This window comes from Podarcis raffonei, chromosome 2 (genome assembly GCF_027172205.1).
Source record: "Podarcis raffonei isolate rPodRaf1 chromosome 2, rPodRaf1.pri, whole genome shotgun sequence".
Lineage (NCBI taxonomy): Eukaryota > Metazoa > Chordata > Lepidosauria > Squamata > Lacertidae > Podarcis > Podarcis raffonei.
The window spans coordinates 123,378,264-123,405,738 of record NC_070603.1 but is presented as its reverse complement, the minus strand read 5'-3'; the positions used below and the strand labels follow the sequence as shown (position 1 = coordinate 123,405,738).

Genomic DNA, 27,475 nt, shown 5'->3' with positions numbered 1-27,475 from the left:
GTTTGAAACCTCCCCACCTCCCCCACACATTTCTTTGTGTTGTTCCCCCCTACCCATCATTTTTTTTTTCTTTCATTCGTTTTTATTACTAAGGTATAATTTCATGAAATGTGTAGCCACCAGATTGTGACAACAATCTCAAAGCGGTGGAGGGGGGGGGAGATAAAATTATCACTAAGGAAAATTAAGAGCCATCATAGATTTGTGGAGATTAAATTATATGTGTGTGTGTGCATGCTATTATATATAAATATTGTTTATTATTTAGATATGTAACAAATTATATAAATAATAAAATTGTTGGTATCTAAACAAGTGTGGATGCGCACAAAAGCCCAGAACAAACTTAGTTGGTCAATAAAGTGCTACTGGACAATTTTTTTATTTTAAGTTTTTTTATTTATTTTGACTGTGTCAGACCAACACGGCTACCTACCTGAAAATAAAATTGTTGTTCTTAAATCTACAGAACGAGCACTCAATTCTTTTCAGGCCTGTGAGTCAAAGCAGACAATATCACATCCAGTGTTTTTCTGGGGGGACACTGAAACGTTTTGTGAATTCAAAGTTTGGCCTCATTGAGGGGCAGTATTTCAATACGAGTAGGAAAATTAGAGTCCTCCTAAATATTTTTTAAGGAAAAAAAGCACTGACCATACTGATCTTGATTATTCCATGTTCTGATTCAGTAAAGCACAGATGTGGAGCTTCAGGCCAAAGGGCCTCCAAGCCTCCCTATCTGGCCCTCAGAGCTATCTGTAGACCACACACCCCTCCTTAGCCAATCCTGCCACCGGCCCACAACAGTTGCTGGGGGGCTGGCAAAGTTGTTGAGCTATTTTTGCGGGGGTGGGTGGGGTTGATGCTTTTGAGCTTTTTAAGGAAATTCGCCAAAAAAATCAGCACTTCCGACATGGGTTGCCATGAACAGGAAATCATGGGTGTATGGCAGTTTAATGAACTCACAATGTTCTGAAATAATGATTCCATGGTGTTTGTTCACACACAAACACATTCACATATATCATAAAATAATACATTGGTCCCCAATTTTACGAAAGTGCTTTGTCCGTTAATGGCCAAGTCGACACCAGGGAGACACTTCTGTGATATCCCAAAAACATGTTTTTCTTCTGCTCTGCACCTGCGCCACTGGAATGTTGCCAAGGTGATGCTTCTTTCCCTTATAATTATTCTTAATTCTTAGCAAAGCTCCAGGGATTCAGCCAGTGATTGCCTGTGAAAGCAATCAACTAAGCATTAGGCACAATGGCAAGGTGAGCTAATTTCTTGCACTGTTATCTGAAAAGTTTTGTGCATAAAATATCCCCAGGGCTACGGAGAGCCTGTCTTGTCCATTCCCTGGTGCCCTGATTGAGCATGATGTTGTTTGAGCATCTGAGGTTCACCCTCTGAAGGGTCTATTACAACATACACCTTTTCATCTGCTTTCGGAAGTGCTGTTAACTCTGAGCAGCTTTGCTTTCTTAACACCAACTTAGCACCTGGGCTCCAGCCTTGTAACATTTTCATGCCGCTTTTCAGCTTCTCTTTGGATGAGGAATTTTCTCTGTTTTCAGCATCAACTGTTGTGATTCCATCCCCAAATCTCGCTCCCCTTTCTTTAATGGACACTTATCAATCCCCTTTCTGAACCCGCCTACCCCCAAACCTTAAATATATTTTTACACAAGCAATATCTTCATTCTGGTTTTAAATGACTGTCCCAGCTCCTCCTACATGCCCAACTTCCAGGCATTATGACTCTGTAGTCATGGCTTCCTTGGAAAGCCAGTGTGGTGTAGTGGTTAAGAGCGGTGGACTCGTAATCTGGTGAACCGGGTTCGATTCCCTGCTCCTCCACATGCAGCCGCTGGGTGACCTTGGGCCAGTCACACTTCTCTGAAGTCTCTCAGCCTCACTCACCTCACAGAGTGTTTGTTGTGGGGGAGGAAGGGAAAGGAGAGTGTTAGCCGCTTTGAGACTCCTTTGGGTAGTGATAAAGCGGGATATCAAATCCAAATCCATACAATATTTGTTCCAAAATGACTTAAACAGTTTCAGCTGGTGAGAAAAATAAAGTATACTTTTGTGGGTTTTTTTAAATAAAGTTTTCCAAAAGTTCACACACACATTTCAATACATAATAAAATATTCCCCCCAACTTCCCACCCCCTTTTCCATAGTGTTTGTTTCTCTCCGTGATGCATCCTCTCTTCTGTTTCTTAAACCTTAACAAAACTACTATAATCTTCAATCCCTTTTGTTGCTTGTGGTTCAAATCCTGCTCACGTGTTCACCATATAACATTTCCTTAAATAATCCGAAAACGGTTTCCATTCTTCCACAAAACCTTTGTCAGTCGAAAAGTAGAGTATACACCGTACATCACAAACAAAAATTTGCCCAGTACCCTCCCTCCTTTCCACAGGAAGTCCTGACCCTTCTTAGGGTCACTCTGCTCTAGGCTTGGCCCAGTCTGGAGGTAGCGTTATTATCAATTTACGATGAGGTGGAAGGTTTGCAGGCTAGGAAGGACGTGCTCACAAATTTATTGACAGCTGCACAAATTATTATAGCTAGGAAGTGGAAGGGGCAAGCAGGATATAAAATGGAAGAATGGTATAAAGGTGTGGGATATAGCAATTAATGATAAATTAACATGTGCCATTAAGATAAGACTGGGAATACGCAGGAGGAATAATTTTGAGAAGATATGGAGGGTGTGTGTAACCACCACCCCCAAGTTGCTGGGCATTGCCATTCAAATGGCGTGTATGCATGTGGTCTGTTATGCAGGTCAGGGCTGGCGTCCCGTCCCCCGCTACCCCTGCTTTCCCCTCTCCCTGCACCTCCCTCCCCACTTTTACTTTTTGCTCTGTCCTGAATGCTTGAGCTGAGGGTGTTGGGCCCATGGGGATCCCTTCCAACTTGTACGATGCTAGGATTCTATGCTTTGCGTGAACCCCATGACCATCGCTTTAGCACTAAGCCATGGCACACGGGCAGGTCTGCAAGAAGTGATGCAAACCACCCCCATAAATAAATAAAAATTTCACCTCTCATTTCCCCCCCCTACCCAGACCCTCCTCCCATTGCACCCACCTGATCATGAATGGAAGCAGCCTTTGCGTCAATGCACACACTGCAATATGAATTTTTGAAGACTGTGTGTGGCAGGGCAGGGGGAGCAGAAAGGAGGAGAGAAGTGTCTCTTTCCAGGCCTCTCTAGGCATCCGGCCTCCCTTTCTTTAACCCTTGAGAGGGACTTATGCCCAAAACCAATGCCCCAAAACAGTCTCCCTCCAGAGGTGGCAGACTCTCCTTCCTTGGAGTATTTTAAGCAGAGGTTGGATGGCCATCTGTCAGGGATGCTTTAGCTGAGATTCCTGCATTGCGGGGGGAGGGGCTGGACTGGATGACCCTCAGGGGTCCATCCCGATTCTATGTACAGAGAGGGAAAAGACGGGTGTGCTGGTGTTAATTGCGTTTATTCCATTTTCTGTCCTGTGTTTTTCTTCCTTTCCTTCAAATTTTTCATCTGAAGAAAATTATTACTAAACCAAGTTACGACGAAAGATCAAGAGACTAAAGAAATATGATTACAACAGGCTGAAAACAGCATAGAGTTGGTGCCGGTCATATTATGACCTAACCTGGGGAGAAAACAGCAAAGACCTGATGAAAAGAGCACAGCAGAGGTTATATTTTCTGAGAAACCTCCGGAAAAATAATCTCTCAAAGGACCTGTTAATGGCATTTTACCATTGTACTGTTGAGAGTGTATTAACTTATGCTCTGTATGTGTGGTTTGGGAGCTGCACGGTCAGGGAAAAAACAATGCTGTCCAGGGTTGCAAAGACTGCGGAGAGAAGAATTAGGTGCACTCTTCCCACCTTGGATCAAATCTATGCTTCCAGGTGCCATAAGAAAGCTGCAGAGGTAGCGCAGGATAGTGCGCAAACCGGAAATAATCTCTTTCAGTATCTGCCTTCTGGAAGAAGGTACAGGGTTATAAAGACTAGGACTAGCCGCCTGAGAAACAGTTTCTATTCAAATTAGATTTTGGTTTTAAACACAGTGTAAAGCACAGTGGAAGGGACACGGGTGGCGCTGTGGGTTAAACCACAGAACCCAGGACTTGCCGATCAGAAGGTTGGCGTTTCAAATCCCCAAAACGGTGTGAACTCCTGTTGCTCGGTCCGTGCTCCTGCCAACCTAGAAGTTCAAAAGAACATCAAAGTGTAAGTAGATAAATAGGTACCGCTCTGATGGGAAGGTAAACGGCGTTTCCGTGCACTGCTCTGGTTCGCCAGAAGCGGCTTAGTCATGCTGGCCACGTGACCCAGAAGCTGTACGCCGGCTCCCTTGGCCAATAAAGCGAGATGAGCACCACAACCCCAGAGTCGGCCACGACTGGACCTAATGGTCAGGGGTTCCTTTACCTTTTTAAGGTACAGTGGTACCTCGGGTTAAGTACTTAATTCGTTCTGGAGGTCTGTTCTTAACCTGAAGCACCACTTTAGCTAATGGGGCCTCCTGCTGCTGCTGTGCTGCCGGAGCACAATTTCTGTTCTCATCCTGAAGCAAAGTTCTTAACCCGAGGTACTATTTCTAGGTTAACGGAGTCTGTAACCTGAAGCGTATGTAACCTGAGGTACTACTGTAGTCTCCATGGGAGTATATTGTATTTAATTATGGGGTATCAGAATTTTTAGGGGGCTAACCAGGCTGGGATAGCAGCCTTGTTGGTTTCTGAATGTCTGATGTTTGTTTGTTTTTCAATTTCGTGGTTCTGTATAGGACAATGATAAATAAATATTATCGTTATCAGCCGGAAAATCTCGAAATGTAAAGAGGAAGAAGATTCTTTTTATCGTATGTGGTGGTCTTGTAGTAAGCTCAAGGTTTACTGGGGAATGATATATAATGACGACATCCGGCACCCCAGGCCCAAAGGCCATTACTCGGGTTCAAACGCTCTCGGCCACGAAGCTCTCCCGGCCCTAACCTACCTCACATGGTTGTCGGCAGGACAAGATGTTACGGGCCGCTCTGAGCAACTCGGAGGAAGAGCCGGATGAAGATAAACTGATTTACAACGTACTGTTTCCCCGGCTCGCTTTCTTCTGAGGGAAAGGGGCAGCCCCGTTACCTCAGCTGCCCTTCCCCCACCCTCAAAACGAACTTACTCGGCCCACCTCCGGCGATTAGCCGCTGCCTCTTTGCCATCTGCTTCTTCGGCTTAACAAACCCCTCACGACTACCGCCGCCCGCCAAACCGTCCCCTCAGCTTTGAACCAGCCAATCAGCTGCCGCCTTCTCGTGCGCCAAAGCCAATCACCGCCCTAGCGGGGCCGCGCGCCGCGTTGGCGGCTGCGCAGAGCGCGAACCGCGATAGTCAACAGAAGCCCTCTGGGGCTCCTCGTCTCCTGTTCCGATCGCGCCTGCGTTAAGTTGTGCGCTATCAGCTGCAGCAGAAGAGGCGGGGTTTCCGTGTGACGGAAGCCGTCAAAGAAGAACAACTTCCGGGTCTGAACGAAGCTTACATCCGGGTTTTGCCCTTTCTTTGAATTCCCGTCTGCTCCAGGCGTGCTGGGAGTTTTGCACAACTTAGATGTGAATTGACTGGAAAAAGCAGGCGCACAAGTCGGATTTCCCAGGTGGAAGACTTCAGATTTTACTCATGAGCTCTCCTTAATTTGCGATGCACCCAGATCTGTCTCTTCATCTGCACAGGGAAGAATGCAGCCTTATTATCCGTCTGTTCAATGAGTAGTAATAATAATAATAATAATAATAATAATAATAATAATAATAATAATAATGATAATGATGATGATGATGATGATGATGATGATGATGTATTATATATACCCCACCCGTCTGGCTGGGTTTCCCTAAACAGGGCTGCCTTCCGTTGTCTTTTAAAAGTAAAATAGTTTATTGACTTGACATTTATTGCCACAAAGAGCACTCCATCGTAACATATGTTGGTCGTTGCAATGATTTTGACAGAGAAATGAGGCGCTGGCGATGCTTAAAGAAAGAGTATCAAGAAAACAGAGCCAGGAACCAAGCACACGCAGAACAGATAAGAAGAAAAATGAGAGCTTTAGAACCATAGATAGAGCTGAGGACTGGGCAACATACGGATGGCCAGAGGAGTATGTTGTCTCATGTCTTCTGGGTACCTAAATAAAGAAAACTGTTTAAATCCAAAACATTTGCAATAAAAATGGCAGTGATGTTGGCAAAAAAAGAAAGAAAAGGAAATGATATACAGTGGTACCTTGGGATGTGAACAGGATGCGTTCCGGAGCCTCGTTCACATCCAGAAGCAAACATAACTAGCGATGGCAGGTTTGCACACACGCACATAGTTTTTCGCCGCTTCTGCACATGACGTCATTTTGAGCATGTGCACATGCGCAAGCGGCAAAACCCATTACTTCCAAGTTGCCACGGAGTGCAACTCAAACACGCTCAACACGAAGCATATTCAACCTGAGGTACGACTGTATAATGAAATGAAAAGTATGTTTAAAATAACGTTGGTAAAAAAAACCCCACAAAAAACCCCCACAAAAACCAGAAACTTTTCTTCTGGAAATTATAGGGATAGAACTACCTAAAATGTAATTTATTCACGTATGTGACAACAGCGGCAAGAATGTTACTAGCCCAAAAATGGAAAAAAGAAGAAGTCCCAGCAAAGTGTAGCAGGAACCCCCCCCCCCATCATTCAGTTTGTACAAACTTCACACACACTCACACTCACACACTACATACGCTACGCTTCTGTTATAAATTCATAGAAAATCAACCATACATCGGATTTGCACTGTTCCACTTTTATTTTACTCCATGAAGGAAGGACTACAAAATGGGGAAGGTTTGATACAGGCCAGCCATAATCCCTTCACCATCCCAGCACATCCACAGGAGCCCTGCCCAGTTGCTATGCCAACCCTGATGGTCCTAGACAGAAGACAATCAAGGTCACAAAGAACTTGCATATAGGAGTGGATTCAGCATGGACTGGAACAAAGGACAATGATCAGTTTTTCCCTCTGGGGGCAGGAAACTGCAAACTCCCCTTTGTCTCCTGGAAGTGACTCATGGGGAGGGGGGAAAGGAGGAACCAGCCAGGTGACAGGACACTCAGGTTACCACCACAACCCCTCCCTCAACCCCTCCTTTCTGTAATGTATGCATGATGTTTCTGGGGGTGGGCTTGACGTAGGGGATGGGAATTTCAAAAGTTTTTATAAGACCTTGCACACCATTTTTCGGGGTCTTTCACCTGCGAGTGAGGGGAGCACCCTGTTGCAACAGTCAATAAAGGCCAAGCCTACAGGCTGCTGATTTGCTCCAATTTACTCTGGTTGGTGTCTTTGTTTTTGTCCAAGGGAGCCCTCGGATTTTTCCGGTAACAAAAGGAAGCATGGATACAAAAACTTATGGAATATGCAGAAATGACGAAACTTACCAGAAGAATAAGAAATAAAGATAACAACCTTTTTATAAAAGAATGGAAATGGTTTATTGAATATTTACAGATAAATTGTAAACAGATAAAAACATGAGCAGGATTGTTGTAATAACCTGCAGTTTCATAAGAGTATATATTTAAAGCAGACAATTAAATGAGCAAATTAAATGAATTTGGATAGGCAGAAGATATAAAAAATGAATTTAAGGGACTGCAGGAAGAGGGGGAAGGAAGTCACATTTTAAAATGTCAAAATGAATGTAAAATCAGTGAAATGTATATATCTGAAAAGTATAAATAAAATTGATGATGATGAAAATAATATCATCCCACTTTTGCATTTCCAAATCAAGGAATTTGGAAACCTTCCGGGGAAGAGGTCATCTCAGGGTTAAAACAATAGATTCCAGGTGGTGTGTGTGTGTGTGTGAGAGAGAGAGAGAGAGAGAGAGAGAGAGAGAGAGAGAGAGAGAAAGAGAACACCCTCTTCCCAAAAGTGCATGGAGTTCAGCACTAACACCCACCCACCCCACAAACACACATGCCTTTTCTGGAGGAGGAGGAAGCCTATGAAAGGCAGGCGATACAAGGGTTTGCCACCAGAGGGCCAAGTGGCCTCAGTGGCTGGGAATGCCTTTGGCCAGCTTTACATAGCAGGGCTGAGGGGGTGAAGAAAGCTTTTAGGTGGGGTGGGAGTTATGTGCTTTAAATGTGCGTCAGATGCACTTCGACGCATAGTGTGGGTCTGCAACAGAGCCAGCAACAATTTGCTTAGCTTGAAAGAGAGTAAGAGAGTAAAAACATCTTTGCTGCGCTCTTTGGCACCTCCTAAAAAGGTGTTTTGAGGGGCAGCGGGTGGCGCTGTGGGTAAAAGCCTCAGCGCCTAGGGCTTGCCAATCGAAAGGTCGGCGGTTCAAATCCCCGCAGCGGGGTGCGCTCCCATTGTTCAGTCCCAGCGCCTGCCAGCCTAGCAGTTCGAAAGCACTCCCAGGTGCAAGTAGATAAATAGGGACTGCTTACTAGCGGGAAGGTAAACGGCGTTTCCGTGTGCGGCTCTGGCTCGCCAGAGCAGTGATGTCACGCTGGTCACGTGACCCGGAAGTGTCTCTGGACAGCGCTGGCCCCCGGCCTCTTGAGTGAGATGGGCGCACAACCCCAGTCTGTCAAGACTGGCCCGTACGGGTAGGGGTACCTTTACCTATAAAAAGGTGTTTGCAAGTCTATACAAGCGTGTTTCATTTTTTAGCTACTGTCCATTTCAATCACCTCTTGAATATTTTGAATGTAACTATTTTTTTATCCATAATTCTAATGCTTCCTTTTATATTTTTGTAGAGCACTTGCGATCAAAACTCCCAATTTTTAAAGGTGAACAGGTCAAATCGGTAATGATACACTGGGCAACAGATTTGGGACATAACGTCCAGGTGGCAGATTGGGAACGGTTATGGAAAACAGATCTGAAATTCATGTCCTGTTGTACTTTGAAAGAGAATTATATGAAAATGATGTACCAGTGGTATTTGACTCCTTCTAAGCTGGTGGGTGGCGCTGTGAGTTAAACCACAGAGCCTAGGGCTTGCCGATCAGAAGGTCAGCGGTTTGAATCCCCGCGACGGGGTGAGCTCCCGTTGCTCGGTCCCTGCTCCTGCCAACCTAGAAGTTCAAAAGCACATCAAAGTGCAAGTAGATAAATAGGTACCGCTCTGGTGGGAAGGTAAACAGTGTTTCCGTGCGCTGCTCTGGTTCGCCAGAAGCAGCTTCGTCCTGCTGGCCACATGACCCAGAAGCTGTATGCCGGCTCCCTCGGCCAGTAAAGCAAGATGAGTGCCGCAACCCCAGAGTCAGGGGTACCTTTACCTTTAAGCTGGCAAAAATGTACAGGACAAGTACAAATACCTGCTGGAAATGTAAAGAAAAAAAAGTTACCTTTTGTCATATGTGGTGGACCTGTAAGGTGGTAAAAGCTTTCTGGGAGATGATATACAATGAAATGGAAAAAAATGTTTAAAATAACTTATGTTAAAAAACCAGAAGCGTTTTATTAGGAATTACAGGTACTGACATCCCAAAGAACCAGAAAAAGACTTTTTATGTATGCAACTACAGCCGCCCGGATGCTACTAGCCCAGAGATGAAAACTGGAAAACTCAGTAACCAAGAAGACAGAAACTTTACAAAATAATGGGAAAAAATTATAAGTTATTTAAGAGACCACTGTTAAGCAGATGGAAATACAGTAGTACCTCGGGTTAAGTACTTAATTGTTCCGGAGGTCCATTCTTAACCTGAAACTGTTCTTAACCTGAAGCACCACTTTAGCTAATGGGGCCTCCTGCTGCCGCCGCACCGCCAGAGCACGATTTCTGTTCTCATCCTGAAGCAAAGTTCTTAACCCGAGGTACTATTTCTGGATTAGTGGAGTGTGTAACCTGAAGCGTCTGTAACCTGAGGTAACACTGTGTTATGTACTGAGTTGAATAGGATCCAAACTGCAGCAGTCTGATTGGTCCTAGAACAATAGGATCCAAAAGGCAGCAGTCTGATTGGTCCTAGAACAATAGGATTCAGAATGCAGCAGTATGATTGGTTGGCAGGAACTACCCAATCATGCTCCAGATAGAAGTGAATCCACAACCTCATTGGCTTACAGTAGAATTCCGGAATTAGCCAATCATGTGCAGCCCATTGTGTACATAATGTATATAAAGCAGATACTTTGAGGGGACATTCATTCCTCCTCACCACTATGAGCTGAATAAAGAGCATGAAATCACTTTGCGACTCTGAGTATATTTCACACTGTATTGGCAGGATTTTCACTTGCAGTGTAAAAACCACCATGGAAAATATGGGTTGATATTCCAAACAGTTTTGGAAGACGATGCGGTTTTAAATGGTTAAAATGGGACTCCAGGGTGGGGAGTCCTGAGAGTCAGAGGAAACTCTGCATATAGGTATGTATTTGAATTTTTTAATAATTTTGTATTGTAAAATCAAATAAAAACGATTTCAATTTTTTAAATAAAAAAACTCCCAATTTTATTTGTATCTTGATAAATTTTAGACCAACTTCTACAGTAATTAACATTTGATTTTAATAGTATTCTCAAATTACCAATATTTTAAATTGATTAACACTGGCTTGGCCATACCCACAGAATGGAAGATGGCAGGACCCCCAAGATCGTGCTCTACAGGGGAGCTAGCTTCAGGCACCAGGCCTGTTGGCAGACCAACTCTGCATTAACCAAAATGTCTGCAAATGTGACATGAAGGCAGGCAAAATCAGCCCCGCCATTTTGGAATCCCTTCCAGACGACCACAGTGCCTGGAGACAGGCAGTCAAGTTGTGCATCCGTAGCAGTTACCAGAAGAGGAACAATGGCTGGGAGGAGCACAGAGAGAAGAAATGCCATGGCGCATCTGCAGCAGCACAACCGGAAGCCTTCCTCTGCCCCGGCTGCAACAAAACATGTCTCTCTCATGTTGGTCTCCACAGCCACTGCAGGCGCTGCAACCTTCCAACAGCCTGACCTCAACCCCAAAGGCGCACTCCTACATTGTCTCCCAAAACAGATGGATGACAACCAACATTTTTAAAACTAATATTTTATACTGATTTTTGTAAATGGCTTAGCAGTCTCTGGTGATTAAGTGGTATATAAAGCTGGTTTTAATAAAATAATAATAAATACCTGAAGGAGCGTCTCCACCCCCATCGTCCAACCCAGACACTGAGGTCCAGCGCCAAGGGCCTTCTAGCGGTTAACTCTGTGTCCAGGGCAGCTGTCTACCAGCTCCACCTGGTACACAGGCTAAAACCCTACCTGCCCGCGGACTGTCTCGCCAGAGTGGTGCATGCTCTAGTTATCTCACGCTTGGACTACTGCAACGCGCTCTACGTGGGGCTACCTTTGAAGGTGACCCGGAAACTGCAATTAATCCAGAATGCGGCAGCTAGACTGGTGACTGGGAGTGGCTGCTGGGACCACATAACACCGGTTCTGAGAGATCTGCATTGGCTCCCAGTACGTTTCCAAGCATGATTCAAAGTGTTGGTGCTGACCTTTAAAGCCCTAAATGGCCTTGATCCTGTATACCTGAAGGAGCGTCTCCTCCCCCATCGTTCTGCCCGGACACTGAGGTGCAGCGCCGAGGGCCTTCTGGCGGTTCCCTCATTGCGAGAAGTGAGGCTACAGGGAACCAGGCAGAGGGCCTTCTCGGTAGTGGCACCTGCCCTGTGCAACGCCCTCCCACCAGATGTCAAAGAGAAAAACAATTACCAGACATTTAGAAGACATCTGAAGGCAGCCCTGTTTAGGGAAGTTTTAATTGACTGTTGTTTTAATGTATTTATCTTTTGCTGGAAGCCGCCCAGAGTGGCTGGGAAAACCCAGTCAGGTGGGCAGTGTAGAAATAATATATTATTATTATTATTATTATTATTATTATTATTATTATTATTATTACCTCTCCTTTTTTCTGGCCCAAATCCAACACATAATTAGGGCTCCACTGACTTGTGGGTGCAAAGCAGAGCCGGCAAGGGGTGTGAGCCCTAGGGGCCAGATAGAGACACCCTGTGCAGCGGTTCTCAACCTGTGGGTCCCCAGATGTTGTTGGACTACAACTCCCATCACCCCTTGCTAGCAAGGTCAGAGCTCATGGATGATGGGAGTTGTAGTCCAACAACATCTGGGGACCCACAGGTTGAGAACCACTGACCCAGTGGATCGCATTCGGCCCCCAGGCTTGTGATTTCCCACCCCTGACAGACGTACGTAGTGAGCCTCACTCTATTATAGGTTGCAGGCAGAAAAGTCCATCCCTTTGCTAGTCGATGTCTGTAGCGTATTCCAGTATTGGCGTTGCTGCTATGCAGCAGGAAGGAGGCGTTAAATTGGGGGCTTCCAGGACAGCATTCACACTGCCGGGAGCCCCTTCTTCGTCTCTACTCACCCTTAGCCAGCAACACCAGGATCTGGGAACTGGAACCTCAACGTACAGTGGTACCTCGGGTTAAGAACTTAATTCGTTCTGGAGGTCCGTTCTCAACCTGAAACTGTTCTTAACCGGAAATACCACTTTAGCTAATGGGGCCTCCTGCTGCCGCCGCGCGATTTCTGTTCTCTTCCTGAAGCAAAGTTCTTAACCCGAGGTACTATTTCTGGGTTAGCAGAGTCTGTAAACTGAAGTGTCTGTAACCCGAGGTACCACTGTTTCTACACTGGGATAATTCTAGGATCATTTAAGTCCACCATTCCAGTTACAAAAAGCATGACAACTCTTACTTAGCGAAATGTGTCTTAATATGTATCGCTCCAAGAAGAAACTACAGTTCAATGGACAGGAGTTGTTTTTGCGTCAAATGTGTATATTTTAATAGGAAAAATAGGCACAAAGGAAGCAGGCTGACTAATCAGCTTTTGCAAGTGATGACAGGACCCAGTAAGGCACATGAGAGATTTACACATCGGAAGCCGAATAGAACACCAACTTTTTGCTCGTGAAGGGAGCCTGGTCCATCAGCCTCAGTTATGGTCTGCGTTAAAAGTTTGTTTCCTCACAGAGTATGCATACTGTACATTATACGTTCTGCTCTAGCTGAAGCTCTTTCTACACTCCCAAACATTTATTGGGGCAGGGGGGAAAGTGTGTGTGTGTGTGTGTGTGTCTCTCATGCAAATTATTCTGACAAATTATTCTGACAGTATTTAGCAATACTGTTCTTGTTTAATCACGGGAGTTATCGGCTGGTTTTCCTGTGCCAGTTCTCTGATGGGACATAAAATCGACACCCCGTCTGATGCCATTTCGACGCTCCAAGAGATGACGGGCCTTTCTTCTCCCCTGTGAATCCTCTGGTGTCGGTTCAGTTCCGCTTTTCTGAAAAAGCACTTTCCGCAATCCAAGCACTGGTAGGGTCTCTCCCCGGTGTGGACTCTCTGGTGAGAGGTGAGGGTTGCCCTCTGCCTGAAGTTCTGCCCACACTCCATACATTTGTACGGCTTCTCTCCCGTGTGGATTCTTTGGTGTCTGATAAGGTTCTGCTTGTCGCAAAAGCTCTTCCCACAGTCCGAGCAGTTGTAAGGTTTCTCTCCTGTGTGGATCCTCTGGTGGGAGGTGAGGTTCACCTTGTGGCTGAAGTTCTTCCCGCACTCCAAGCACTTATACGGCTTCTCCCCGGTGTGGGTTCTTTTGTGGCTGTTGAGGTGAGATCTGTCGTAAAATCTCTTGCCGCACTCGGAGCAGCTGTAGGGCTTGTCTCCCGTGTGGATTCTCTGATGCAACCTAAGGAGAGTGCTCTGGCTGAAGTTCTTTCCACACTCCATGCATTTGTACGGCTTCTCTTCCGTGTGAACTTTCCAGTGGCCGTTAACGTCTGATTTGTGACTGGCGTTTTTCACAAGCGCCGGGCAGGCATTCCTTCTTGTTCCTCTTGTTTTTTCTGGCTGAACCACGATTTCACGAAAGTTTTCATCCTGGGAAGCGGCGGGTTCATCCAGCCACTTCTCCACCTGGTTTTCCTCCTGTTCTGTCGGTCCCTCGGGATTTCTGAAGTTCTCTTCCATTTCTTGAAGCTTGCTTCTCTCACAGGGTCTGTTGTTGTTGTTGTTCTTACTGGGCCATCCGCCACCTGTTGGAACAGAAAGAGAGTCAAGAAAAGAGGCGAGAAGGAACGTTTGAGGCCAACCCAGTGGTGTGACAAATTAATACATGTGTGGTTCTACTTCCTTGGCCCTGCCAAAGACTTCAGAAGAACCGCTAGGTTGGAAAAAAAGATGAGGAAGACTGGGCAGCAATGTGGACAAAATCCCCATTCAAATTGGTTTCTGCTTCCATAAGGGAAATGACACTCAAAATCTTGCAAGTGTTTTCCTGCTGGAATCCTCTGGAATGCAACTCTTACAGTGATGGCCACCAACTTGGTTGGCTTGAAAGGAGAATTAGACAAATTTATTGAGAGTAGGGCTACTGACGACTACTAGCCTCAAGGGCTATGTTGTAAACCTTCCTGTGGTCTCTCTCTCTCTCTCTTTTTTTTTGGACAAAGTAATAATCCTAAATAAGTAAGAATAAAAATTTGCACCCCACCACTGAGACTTTTCCATAGTAGCTACCCAACCTCCCAAAATTTCAACCCCTCTTGCGATTTGACTCCTCCTACACACACTCTCCATATCTCCTCAAAATTATTTCTCTTGCATATTCCCTGTCTTACCTTAATGGCACACATTAATTTATCATTAATAAATATATCCCACACCTCTTTATACCATTCTTCCATTTTATATTCCGCTTGCCCCTTCCACTTCCTAGCTATCGTAAGCCTGCGTAACTGCCATCCCATCGTAAATGGATAATAATGCTACCTCTGGCCTTTCGGTCAGCTTTAACCCAGTGATTTCTGTTATCTCCTTAAACACCCTTTGCCAAAAAGAATTGTTCATATTTACACCCCACCACATGTGAACATAATTCCCTGTTTCCTGGCATCCCCTACAACATAAATCCAAATATTCCTTGTTTATTTGATTTGATCTAACTGGTGTTAAATACCATCTCCAAATTGGTCTCTTGATGAAGGACTGTATATAATTTAATAATTTCTGGCAATAATAATAATAATAATAATAATAATAATAATAATAATAATAAAATAATATTAGCCTGAGTAGCACGAGTTAGAAACAAAAGAGGAATGTAAATGGGTAAAATTGATGGTAATTGCAGCCAGACAGGTTATAGCGAATAACTGGAAAAATGCAGAAGAGCTAGGGGTGAACCAATGGAGAGAAAGATAGAAAAATATTATAATCTTAGAATATCTAACTGTGGGGATACATAAAATGAAAGAGTTTAAGGTCAGTGAGAAGGGGGAGGATTGGTTTGAGAAGATATTGAATTATTTGGGTAGGTTTGAACAATTTGGGGCAATTAAAATGTTAAAAGTTAAAGAAACCTTGTGGAGGGAAGAGTGTTAAGATATATAGAATTGTACATATGATTGATGTGAATATGTTACTATTGATTATGTATACCCAATGTATCAGCCGCCTGGGGGTTTTCACTGCTTGTTTTCACTGTTTGTGTTTTGGTTGTTGATAAAAAACAAAAAATACAAAAAATAAAATAATATGCTCTGCCTACACAGTCAGAGGCAGCAATGTTTTTGAATAAAGGTAAAGGACCCCTGGGCGGTTAAGTCCAGTCAAAGGCGACTACGGGGTGCAGCGCTCATCTCACTTTCAGGCCAAGGGAGCTGGCATTTGTCCACAGACAGTTTTCCGGGTCATGTGGTCAGCATGACTTAACCTCTACTGGTGCGCGGAGAACCGTGACGAGTGCCAGAGCACACGGAAACGCCGTTTACCTTCCCATCACAGTGATACCTATTTATCTACTTGCACTGGCATGCTTTTGAACTGCTAGGCTGGCAGAAGTTAGGACAGAGAAACAGGAGCTCACCCCGTCGTGGGGATTTGAACCGCCGACCTTCCGATCAGCAAGCCCAAGAGGCTGAGTGGTTTAGACCACAGTGTCACCTGCGTTCCTACGCTTCTGAATACCAGTTGCTGTAAATGACAGGAGTGCAACCTTCTCCTCAAATCTTGCTTGTGGGTTTCCCACAGGTATATGCTTGGCCACTGCAAGAACAGGATGCTGGAATAGATGGGCCATTGGCCTGATCCATGATGGCTCTCCTTACGTCCTGGAACCCATGGGTGGCCTGTCAGTAACATCTCAGCACAAGGAATGAAAACCCCAACCTGAAAGCCACCTACTCATACTCATTGAGAACATTCAGCTCTGACTGAGGACCACCAAGTAGAGGAGGGAGAAAGGTTGTTTTCTGCTGCTCCAGAGAAGTGGACACGGAGCAATGGATCCAAACTGCAGGAAAGAAGATTCCACCTAAACATTAGGAAGAACTTCCTGACAGTCAGAGCTGTTCGACAGTGGAATTTGCTGCCAAGGAGTGTGGTGGAGTCTCCTTCTTTGGAGGTCTTTAAGCAGAGGCTTGACAACCATATGTCAGGAGTGCTCTGATGGTGTTTCCTGCTTGGCAGGGGGTTGGACTCGATGGCCCTTGTGGTCTCTTCCAACTCTATGATTCTATGATTCTAAGTACAGATTTTTCCTACTTGTGAAGACACTCCAAAATCCTGACAGGCCAGAAGATAATGAATCCGTGACCAGGGAGAAGAGTCGGCAGAAGAAGATTGGAAAAAATTTAAGGACTATCTACAGAAATATTGTAAAATTAAGGAATGTTGAATGATGCTGGATTGAAATTGAGTGGTTTCTAGCTGTAATGATATAAAGGAATATGAAAAAAAGGATTGGATAGAAAACAAGGTGATATTATAAGCTGTAATGCTTTAAGTTAAGGATTTGCTGAACAAATAATTTGAACTGGAATACAAGAAGGGGAGGTATGAGGAGGTCAGAGAAATATGTTATTGAAAAGTATGTATTATGAACTATATGGTTTTTTAAATTTGTTTGTTTGTTTGTTTTTGTTTGCATAAAAAATTGAAAACTTTAATAAATATCTTTTTTTTTAAAAAAAAGAAGATAATGGAGCAGGTCCAGGGATGTGAGGGCGATCTGGCTGCGACATCTGTCGCCCCATTGATCGCCAGGGTTGATTCGGCTGATCTGGCTGGCTGGGCGGGTGTCCCCTTCCTCCCTCACCGCTCCATGTGCGTCCCTCCCGAAGCTGCGCGCTCGGTGGAAGAGGACGACCATCCCAAATAGAAGGAGTGTACCGTTCTTCGGTCAAGGGTATACGAGAGCTGCGCTCCCCTGCTAGAACCTCCAAACGAGCTCAAGGTCCAAAGATGCTCAATAGCAGCCCCCTGCAACCCTCCAGCAAGGCCACAGACCTCCCCGGTGAAATCTTCACTTGCAATAGAGAGCAAGAGTCCTTTCTGTTGGGAATAACTCACAGAAATTCCCAGGTGTCAAAAAAGACTATTTATGTATGCCACTACAGTGGCCCATGTTATGTTGGCCCAAAAATGGGAAACGAGCAAAGTCCTAACTAAAGAAGAGTGGCAAATTGATGGAATATGTGCAGCTTGCAGATTTAACATATAGAATAAGAGAACAAGAAGAACATAGGTTTAAAGAAGATTGGAAAATGTTTATTGGATATATGGCGGGGGAAATTGTGTACACTTCAGAATGCTGGCAGCATTAAGGTAAATTCAACAGCGTAGACAAGCTTTGATGGAAGTAATAATGGAACACTCAATGGTTTAGCTTTTGTAAAATATGCAAGGATTTATGGTATGTAAATTGAACCACAGAAAGAGAAGGGAAGTCATTGATTTGAGATTGCTTAAATGAATATTTTAAAATGTAAAACAGAAAAACTTTATAAAAATTATATACAGTCATACCTCATGTTACGTTTGCTTCATGTTACATTCTTTCAGGATACGTCCCGCGGTGACCCAGAAGTACCAGAAAGTGTTACTTCTGGGTTTCGCCACTCGTGCATGCGCAGACGTGCAAAATGACATCACGCGCATGTGCAGAAGCAGTGAATCGCAACCCATGTGGGCGCAGACGCGCCGCTGCGGGTTGCGCTCTTTTCATGTTGCGAATGGGCCTCCGGAACGGATCCCATTCGCAACCAGAGGTGCCACTGTATACATATATATATATATATATATATATATATATATATATATATATATGAGAAGGAACTCATATTAACAACTCAGAGCAAAAACTTACCTAGCGAGGCTAGATTCCCAAAGTCTTCCACCAAGACTTCCCTGGGCAAGGCGTTCTGGCCTGGGTCCAGCAGTGCCCATTCTTCCTCTTCTTCCTTGGTGAAAGGCACAGGGACCTCTTCAAAGGACACAGGAACCTTGTGGAGGAAGAAAAATTCCATATTAACATGCGAGCCCAAGAAGAGTGTGAAACTTTTTACTCCTCTACTCCTCCAGTGCATTGCCCACAGTGATTGGAAACACAGTGGACCTACTTTTTACAAATTTAATTCATTTCGGGGGTCCGTGCGCACCCTGAAAAATCCGTAACCAGAGGCGCCGCTTCTGAGAGCATGCACGATGCAATAGAGCGCTTCTGCACATGCGGCAAAACCCAAAAGAATACGCTCCCGGGTTTGCCGCTTTCGCAACTCGAAGATTACGTATCCAGAGCAGTATGTAACCCAAGGGTCCACTGTACCATACTTTTCCATATACAGTGGACGCTCGAGTTGCGAACGTGATCCGTGCAGGAGGCACATTCACAATCCGCAGCGTCGCATCTGCACACGCACGGGTCACGATTCGGCACTTCTATAATAATAATAACAATAAATTTTATTTATACCCCGCCCTCCCCAGCCAAGACCGGGCTCAGGGCAGCTAACACCAGGTATAAAACAATTGATTGAAATACAACTTAAAAACAAGATTAAAATACAAGATTAAAATACAGCCTCATTTCAGTAGGAACTCAAATCAAAAACTTTTGGGGGGATGAAAATGTCAAGCCTTCACCAAGGCCAACTATCCAGACTGGCCCTACGTGGGCCAGAAAAAAGCCAGGGAAGTCCCCAAATAGGAGTTCCATCACAGAAGGAAAAAGGAAAAAAGAAAAAAGAAAAAAGAAAGAGGGGGAAGGGATCAAATTGACTCCAAGCCAAAGGCCAGGCGGAACAACTCTGTCTTACAGGCCCTGCGGAAAGAAATCAGATCCTGCAGGGCCCTGGTCTCATGAGGCAGAGCGTTCCACCAGGCTGGAGCCAGAGTTGAAAAGGCCCTGGCTCTGGTTGAGGCTAATCTGACATCCTTAGGGCCCAGGACCTCTAGGGTGTTGCTATTTATGGACCTTAAGGTCCTCCGTGGGGCATACCAGGTTTAGCACTTCTGCGCATGCGCCGAAACCCGGAAGTAACCTGCTTTGGTACTTCCGGGTTTCGGCACATCCGTAACCTGAAAACGTGCAACCTGAAGCGTCTGTAACCTGAGATATGACTGTATAAGACTAGCTCTTTTTTATTAAAAAAAAAAAAAAAACCATCTGAAAAATTGGGGGGCATCTTATACACAGATAGTGCAAAGTGGGGATGTGGGACTGATTGCTGCCGCGAGCTGGAGATTGTCAGCGGCTATAGGGCGTGTTATTGTTGGCTGCGGCAAGAGCTCGTGTTGACTGGCTGTAGTGCTGGTGATTGGCTGCTTCTGGCGGTGTGGGGAAAGGTGTATTTATCGACACAGCCTTGAGAGCGAGTTTCCCGTAAAAAAAAGTTCAACAACCATCTCCCCAAAAAAGCTCAACAACTCTGAATTTGGATACAGAAAGGTAGCCGTGTTGGTCTGCCATAGTCAAAACAAAAAATTTTTTTCCTTCCAGTAGCACCTTAAAGACCAACTAAGTTAGTTCTTGGTATGAGCTTTCGTGTGCATGCACACTTCTTCAGATACCAAATTCTGAATTTGGAGTCCCCAAATATAGGGGGCGTATTATACCTCGGGGTGTGTGTAATACACGGAAAAATACGGTAGCTCTACAGTGTTTGAGATGTGTGGAGGAGGGGAGGTCTTGCTAAGCTGTGATCCTGCCATTGCAGAGGGTTTGAACTGCTTTGAATTTTATTGCCCATTTATTTTATTGTGTTACTATCTTCCTTGGCGGGCTGTGCAAACCACTACACTAAATAATGCTTTTTATAGGGAGGGGGCGCACTGGGTGTGCGATTATAGAAATAAAATGTATATGGTGGCGGAGGCTATAAGTTTGGGAACCACAATAAAAATTGTTGAAATGAAGAAATGAAAATAAAACAATTTTATGGGGGGGGGAGGTGTTGGTGAGTGAAGAGATTAGTGGGAGTGGGGATGTTTAGTTTTTAATGTTTGATGTTTTATCGTGTTTTAAATATTCCATTGGGAGCTGCCCAGAGTGGCTGGGGAAACCCAGCCAGATGGGCAGGGTATAAATAATAAATTATGATGGTGATGACGATGGTGTCTGGAAATGCCGGATTAAACCCTTTGAAGGCCCCTAGGCAGTAAAAATCTTGCTCCGCCCCCCCAAGATGTAGGTTTCTGAGTCAAGGGAGACGTGGGACCCATAGGCTGGTGCCAACTCTGCCTATTTGGTAATCCGGCCCTGGGCATTACTGAGGTTTGTGCATGATAATAATAATAATAATAATAATAATAATAATAATAATATTGTTATTGTTATTTATATCCCGCCCTCCCCAGCCGAAGCTGGGCTCAGAGCAGCTAACAACGGTAAAAATAACACAGTTTAAATAAAATCACCATCAATTAATTGAAATACATTCTAAAATCAATTAATTCTAAAATCAATTCAGAGTCAAATTACTGGCAACCATTGGGCTAGAGTGCTATGAGGATTGCCAAAGGAGGGGGTCAGGCTGTGCCTTGGCCAAAGGCCTGGTGGAACAGCTCCGTCTTGCAGGCCCTGTGGAAAGATATCAAGTCCCGCAGGGCCCTAGTCTCTTGTGACAGAGTGTTCCACCAGATCGGGGCCACGGCCGAAAAAGCCCTGGCTCTGGTTGAAACCAGCCTAACCTCCCTATGGCCCGGGATCTCCAAGATGTTTTTATTTGAAGACCATAAGGTCCTCCGTGGGACATACCAGGAGAGGCAGTCCCGTAGGTACGAGGGTCCTAGGCCGTATAGGGCTTTAAAGGTTAAAAGGTTTAAAGGTTTGGAAAGGGGGAATCAGGAGGGCTGGCAAGCGAAGCAAGCATTTTCAACTCTGCGATCCGGATGAAATACTCACCTGTTCTTCCTCCTGCTTCTTCCCCTCTGCCTGGCTCAGGAGGAAGCCTTCGGCCAGGGCCACCGCCTGGGAGCTGGTCTCCGCTCCGCACTCCCTGACCCAGTTCTCCATCTCCGGGGGGAGGACAGCCAGGAACTGCTCCAGGATCACCAGGTCCAGCATCTGGGCCTTGGTGAGCCTTTCCGGCTTCAGCCACTGGCGGCAAAGGTCGTGGAGCTGGCTGCAGACCTCGCGGGGCCCCTCGGCCTCCTGGTAGCAGAAATGCTTGAAACGCTGGTATGGTCCCTTTGAGCGGACTGTGTCCCCGGCCAGGATCTCCTGCACGCTTCCTACCCAGAATTCCCCGCTGCCCCTGGCCTCCAAGGCGTGAGGGTCTCTTCCTGCCCCCTTCCCAGATTGGTCGCCTGCTTGGCTTTGCACACTAAACTTTTCTTCGTGCTCAAGCGGAGCCCCGTACGACTCCAAAGGACTTCCTTGCTCCAGCTTCACTTTCATTCTTGCTCCTTCTCTGTCTCACAAGGTCAACGGGTTTCCTGGCAATTCAACTGATGCCTCTCTCTCTGAAGGAAAGGAAAAAGAAAAGAGAGACCCGAGAGCCACAGGACACGGACATGTATTTAATCTGTTTTTAGTTTCTCGTTTAATTCTTTTTGAAAGCTTTACAAAAGTTTGTTTTTAACTGCTTTTAGTCTTATTGTTATTCTTATTTATTGATAATTTTACTGGTTTATTCTTTTTGTAAACTCCCTCAAGGCTTTTTTTTTTTTACACGATACGATAATCTTTATTGTCATTGTCCCATACAGAACAACGAAATTGAAAAATCTACATAAGACATTCAAAACCCAACAAGCCTGCTATCCCAGCTATCCCAACCTGGTTAGCCCCTAAAAACTTTTTTTCCTTTCAATCAAGCAATGTGTAAATATTAGGAAATAAACATATAAATGTTGCTTCTGCTGGTTTCTTTATATTGTATTTTTATGTTGTGAACCGCCCTGAGATTTACGGATGGAGGGCGGTATACAAAATTAATCAATATTAATAGTAAAAACAACTCTGTGAGACCGGTGGGCGCAAATAAAGGTTTCTGCTCGCTGTTCTCTCTGCCAAGGCTTTGCAAGCAGGAGTCTTTAGATCCCACACCCACTTCCAAAGTGACTTGATGGGATGTACCATGTTCATTGCCCCTCCGCCTATAAAGGTAAAGGGACCCCTGACCATTAGGTCCAGTTGTGACCGACTCTGGGGTTGCGGTGCTCATCTCGCTTTATTGGCCAAGGGAGCCGGCGTACAGCTTCCGGGTCATGTGGCCAGCATGACTAAGCCGCTTCTGGTGTACCAGAGCAGCGCACGGAAATGCCATTTACCTTCCTGCCGGAGCGGTACCTATTGATCTACTTGCACTTTGACGTGCTTTTGAACTGCTAGGTTTGCAGGAGCTGGGACCGAGCAACGGGCGCTCATCCCGTCTCAGGATTCGAACCGCCGACCTTCTGATCGGCAAGTCCTAGGCTCTGTGGTTTAACTCACAAAAGCCCAGGAAAAACCTCTCCTCCAACTGGCTTCTTCCAGCTCTGCTAAATGGCACCCATTTAATGGGACACTTCGGCGAGTGATCCTAGGGAGGGGCTTTTCTGCATACAAACCAAGTGTTCTGCCAATTGAGCTATGGGTGCCATCCTCACTCCCGGCACAGAAAACTGAAGACCGGCCGGCTCACTTATGCAAAGCTGGAATCTCTAAGCAGAACCCCTTTACCAGACATTGACCTCCAGATATCTCCTGGTCCTCTTTCATCCCACACACCATCAACCTCCCTCCATCTCCTGCCCTCGTGACAGAGGAAGGCAGGGCAGGGAAAGATCCTCCAGCCTCCCCACTCAACTGTTGCTCTGGTCTCACAGATGAGAGTCTGCCGGATCGCTCTGCACCGGTGCTCAGAGATCCCGACCACAAAAGGCTTCTGCTTCCGTCACAGCAACTAGCACCCTCTGCAGCCGAGGCTTCCTTAGTGAGCCTGTAAGAACAAGGAGGACGTTGTTTATGAGAGCAGCTTCCCCAGGTGCTGGATCACACCTGATATCCATCTAAGCCTGCATCCTGCAACCAGAAGCGTGCAAGCAGTCCAGCTCCAAGGGTCTTCTGGCTCCAACTGAGTATGCCAACTGAGACCCTACCTGCCCGTAGGCTGTCTCGCCAGAGTGGTGCATGCTCTAGTTATCCCCCGCTTGGACTACTGCAATGCGCTCTACGTGGGGCTACCTTTGAAGGTGACCCGGAAACTACAATTAAACCAGAATGTGGCAACTGGACTGGCCGCTGAGACCATATAACACCAGTCCTGAAAGACCTACATTGGCTCCCAGTACATTTCTGAGGACAAATCAAAGTGTTGGTGCTGACCTTGAAAGCCCTAAACGGCATCGGCCCAGTAGACCTGAAGGATTGTCTCCACCCCCATCGCTCAACCCCAGACACTGAGGTTTTTTGCTGGTTCTCTCACTGCGAGAAGCGAGGTTACAGGGAACCAGGGACAGAGCCTTCTTGGTGGTGGTGCCCTCCCTGTGGAAAGCCCTCCCACCAGATGACTAGGAGATAAAGAATGACAAAATTTTTAGAAGACATCTGAAAGCAGCCCTGTAGAGAGGTTTTTAATGTTTGGTGTTTTATTATGCTTTTATATTTGTCAGAGGGGATGCGGGTGGTGCTGTGGGTTAAACCACAGAGCCTAGGACTTGCCGATCAGAAGGTTGGCGGTTCGAATCCCCACAACGTGGTGAGCTCCTGTTGCTCGGTCCCAGCTCCTGCCAACCTAGCAGTTCAAAAGCACATCAAAGTGCAAGTAGATAAATAAGTACCGCTCCGGCGGGAAGGTAAACCGCGTTTCTGTGCGCTGCTCTGGTTCACCAGAAGCGGCTTAGTCATGCTGGCCACATGACCCGGAAACTGTACGCCGGCTCCCTAGGCCAGTAAAGCAAGATGATCGCCACAATCCCAGAGTCGGTCACGACTGGACCTAACGGTCAGGGGTCCCTTTAAAGGTAAAGGGACCCCTGCCCGTACGGGCCAGTCTTGCCAGACTCTAGGGTTGTGCGCGCAACTCACTCTATAGGCCGGGAGCCAGCGCTGTCCGCAGACACTTCCGGGTCACGTGGCCAGCGTGACAAGCTGCATCTGGCGAGCCAGTGCAGCACACGGAACACCGTTTACCTTCCCTTTGGTAAGCGGTCCCTATTTATCTACTTGCACCTGGGGGTGCTTTCGAACTGCTAGTTTGGCAGGCGCTGGGACCGAACGACGGGAGCGCACCCCGCCGCGGGGATTCGAACCGCCGACCATGCGATCGGCAAGTCCTAGGCGCTGAGGTTTTACCCACAGCACCACCCGCGTCCCTTTACCTTTATTTGTCGGAAGTTGCTCAGAGTGGCTGGGGAAACTGAGCTAGATATTATTATTATTATTATTATTATTATTATTATTAAGCAGTAAAAGAAAAATGGGTGCTCTGGAGCTGTTTTGGGTGTACGGTTGGTGAAAATGTCGGTTTTATTTTATTGAGGGAATGTCAGTTGGGGCGCCCTGGTTCTGTATTGGGAGATGAAACAGCAGGAAAAGCTGGTCTAATGTGACAGGCATGGGAGAGCGCTGTGGGGAGAGCGAACCAATCAAAGGCCCCGCCTCCTGTGGTCTGAAGAGAAGAGTCCTTTTGGTCTAATGAGACAGGTACAAGAGACAGCCCATGGGATGAAGCACTGAGAGGAGAGCGAGCCAATCAGGAAGTGGCATCTGGTTCTGCCTGAACTAAGCCAGACCCATGACTGACTAAAGTGGGTTGACGTTTCCTAGGCGCAACAAAACACAACCTGAAGTACCAACGATGTACGTGGAGAACCCTGGCAGTTTTTAAGCAGCGGTTGAACGGCCATCTGTCATCGGTGCTTTAGCTGAGATTCCTGCATTGCAGTGGGTTGGACTAGATGACCCTGGGGTCCCTTCTACCTCTATGATTCTAGGGTTTTATAATATACAGAAGAATCCTGAGGCAGCTGGCTCTGCCGAAACAGAGGCTCACCCAGCCCAAGCACCCTGTTCTCACAGTGGCAAAAGCTGTGTAACCATTAAGGGATGTCCCACAAACCATCAGCACTCTCCCCTATTCAGAGTCCCAGGAACTGGGTTTTTCCGGAGGCATCCGGCCCGTAATAGAGGAGGGAGAACAAACCATTCAGGGCTTTCTGTGTTGCCACAAAAAACTCTATGAATTCAGTACTTTGCAACTGGTGTGTTACTAGCTGCTCCACTGTCGGAGCTAATATGTCTCTGAATAACACCAGTTTATTTTTATTTACTTTTTTTAAAATGCCAACCACTATAAATTAAAAAATAAATAAACGTGGTTTACATTCCTGGGACTCACTGTGAGAACAGGATTTTGGACTAGGATCACCCCACCTTTGGCCCGATCCACCAGCCAATGGCCATGAAAAATGGGAGGCGTATCTCATAGCAGTTTGAAAGGCCACAGGTTGGCGACAAAGCATGTGCTTTGCTTGCATTAAGTCCCGGGATTCAACCCCTGGGGAGCATCTCCAGTTGTTTTTTTGGGGGGTGGGGCCTTTACTTGAAACTCTGGAAAGCCGCTGCTACCAGTCCGTGCAGGCACTATTGAGCTAGATCATGGGTAGGCAAACTAAGGCCTGGGGGCCGAATCCGGCCCAATTGCTTTCTAAATCTGGCCCACAGACGGTCCAGGAATCAGCACGTTTTTACATGAGTAGAATGTGCGCTTTTATTTAAAATGCATCTCTGTGTTATTTGTGGGGCATAGGAATTTGTTCATTTTTTTGTTTTTCTAAATATAGTCCGCGCCCCCCCATAAGGCCTGAGGGACAGTGGACCGGCCCCCTGCTGAAAAAGTTTGCTGACCCCTGAGCTAGACGGTCCAGTAGGTCTGACGCTGGCAGTTAAAGCATCCCAGCTCCCCCCACCCTGATAAGTCGCATGGAGACGTTATTCATCGGTCTAATTGCTATTATTATGAACGTCCAAGAATAACATTGCATCGTGACGCAGAGCACGGTTGCAGTACAAGGGGGCTGGACTTGATGACCGCTGTCGTCATTTTCCACCGCCAATAATGCACATTGCAACAATACTATTAACAATGCATTGAACGAAGCAGAGGCTTATATAATGCAGACTCCTGTGGTAGTAATACATAATATTAATAATAATGCAACGCAGGCGCTTTGCCAGTGACACCCCGCGCCCCTTTCCACCTCTTTCCTGCCCCACACGGCCTCCTTTGCGTTCCCCAGATCCCGGGGGGGGGGGCCAAGACGTGGCCCACCCCGCCCCCATCTGTCCGCAGCAGCTGAGGCTCCCCGCCCCCAAAGATGCACCGACAATTTCAGGTTTGAACCCCGGGAGCGGGGGGTGGTCTCCCCAAGCCCACAAAAATTGTGACACCCCCTCCACTCCCCGGAGTCAAGAGTTTGCATCAGACAAGAGGGAAGAGCACGATCCAATGAAATGGGGGGGGGGCTTTTCTTTCCCTGCCTGGATTGTTTATGATGATGATTATGATAGGAGCGGGGGGAGGGGTGGGAGATCAAAGGGATTCTCCTGCGCTGCTATTGCAACCGTGTCGCGCGATTGCGCCACAAAAGGTCCAGCGACAACCTCCCCCCCCCCCCCCACTCTGCCTTCGCCCCACTTTCCTCCCCAGGACCTTCCCCGACCCCTAAAGGACCACCGTTCCTCCTCCGGCCCACCCCCTCCCCCACCCGCACGTCCCCCAGTTCCCCCCAGTTCTCCCATTTCACTCACCAGACCCCTCCCAACTTTCCCAAAAAGGGGGAGGAAGTGACCTTCCCGTCTCCGCTTCCTCCTCCTCCTCCTCTTCTTCCTCCTCGGTGCCAGTCTAGGAAAGCGCAGGCGACTCCCCCCCCCAATTAACCCATTTTCTTCTCTCTCTCGCCCGAAGGAAGCAAACAAAGAGGTTTTGCAAACCTCGCGGTTAGAATTGCAAACAGAATTGCAATTATTGCAAAAAAAAAAAAATTGCTAATCTCTCTCTCTCTCTATATATATATATTTATATCCCCATTTTTGCAATCATTGCAATTCCGTTTGCAATTCTAACTGAGAAAAACCCACTTTGCTTAGATGCAAAGAAGCCCAGCAGAG

The 27,475-nt window shown here is 46.3% G+C and overlaps 1 protein-coding gene and 1 long non-coding RNA gene across 3 annotated transcripts; both read right to left on the bottom strand.

The window, feature by feature from the left end:
* Nucleotides 1–1,006: 1,006 nt before the first annotated feature.
* On the bottom strand, nucleotides 1,007–5,190 carry LOC128409517 (uncharacterized). The gene is made up of 2 exons (XR_008329240.1): nucleotides 5,108–5,190; nucleotides 1,007–2,064 (listed from the first exon to the last, which is right to left on the bottom strand). It is a non-coding gene; the product is annotated as an uncharacterized LOC128409517 (long non-coding RNA).
* An 8,021-nt stretch (nucleotides 5,191–13,211) lies between these two features.
* On the bottom strand, nucleotides 13,212–27,217 carry LOC128409385 (zinc finger and SCAN domain-containing protein 31-like). 2 transcript variants are annotated; one of them, XM_053379818.1, is made up of 5 exons: nucleotides 27,116–27,217; nucleotides 23,172–23,303; nucleotides 21,284–21,843; nucleotides 18,248–18,383; nucleotides 13,212–14,135 (listed from the first exon to the last, which is right to left on the bottom strand). In XM_053379818.1, exons 3-5 carry the CDS (start codon nucleotides 21,776–21,778, stop codon nucleotides 13,213–13,215), a joined length of 1,554 nt encoding a protein of 517 aa, XP_053235793.1. In that variant the 5' UTR covers nucleotides 21,779–21,843; nucleotides 23,172–23,303; nucleotides 27,116–27,217; the 3' UTR covers nucleotide 13,212. The 2 variants fall into 2 exon arrangements, with proteins under 2 accessions (XP_053235793.1, XP_053235794.1); XM_053379819.1 differs by lacking the exon at nucleotides 23,172–23,303 and having other exon boundaries at nucleotides 27,116–27,163.
* Nucleotides 27,218–27,475: the final 258 nt, after the last annotated feature.

Bases quoted from the DNA above. Each gene is read 5' to 3' on its own strand.
- LOC128409385 (XM_053379818.1), bottom strand. From the start codon at position 21,778: ATGAAAGTGAAGCTGGAGCAAGGAAGTCCTTTGGAGTCGTACGGGGCT. The intron at 18,384-21,283 runs GTGAGTATTTCA...TTCCTCCACAAG, and splicing joins AGAAGCAGGAGGAAGAACAG to GTTCCTGTGTCCTTTGAAGA. The intron at 14,136-18,247 runs GTAAGTTTTTGC...CTGTTCCAACAG, and splicing joins TGGGAATCTAGCCTCGCTAG to GTGGCGGATGGCCCAGTAAG.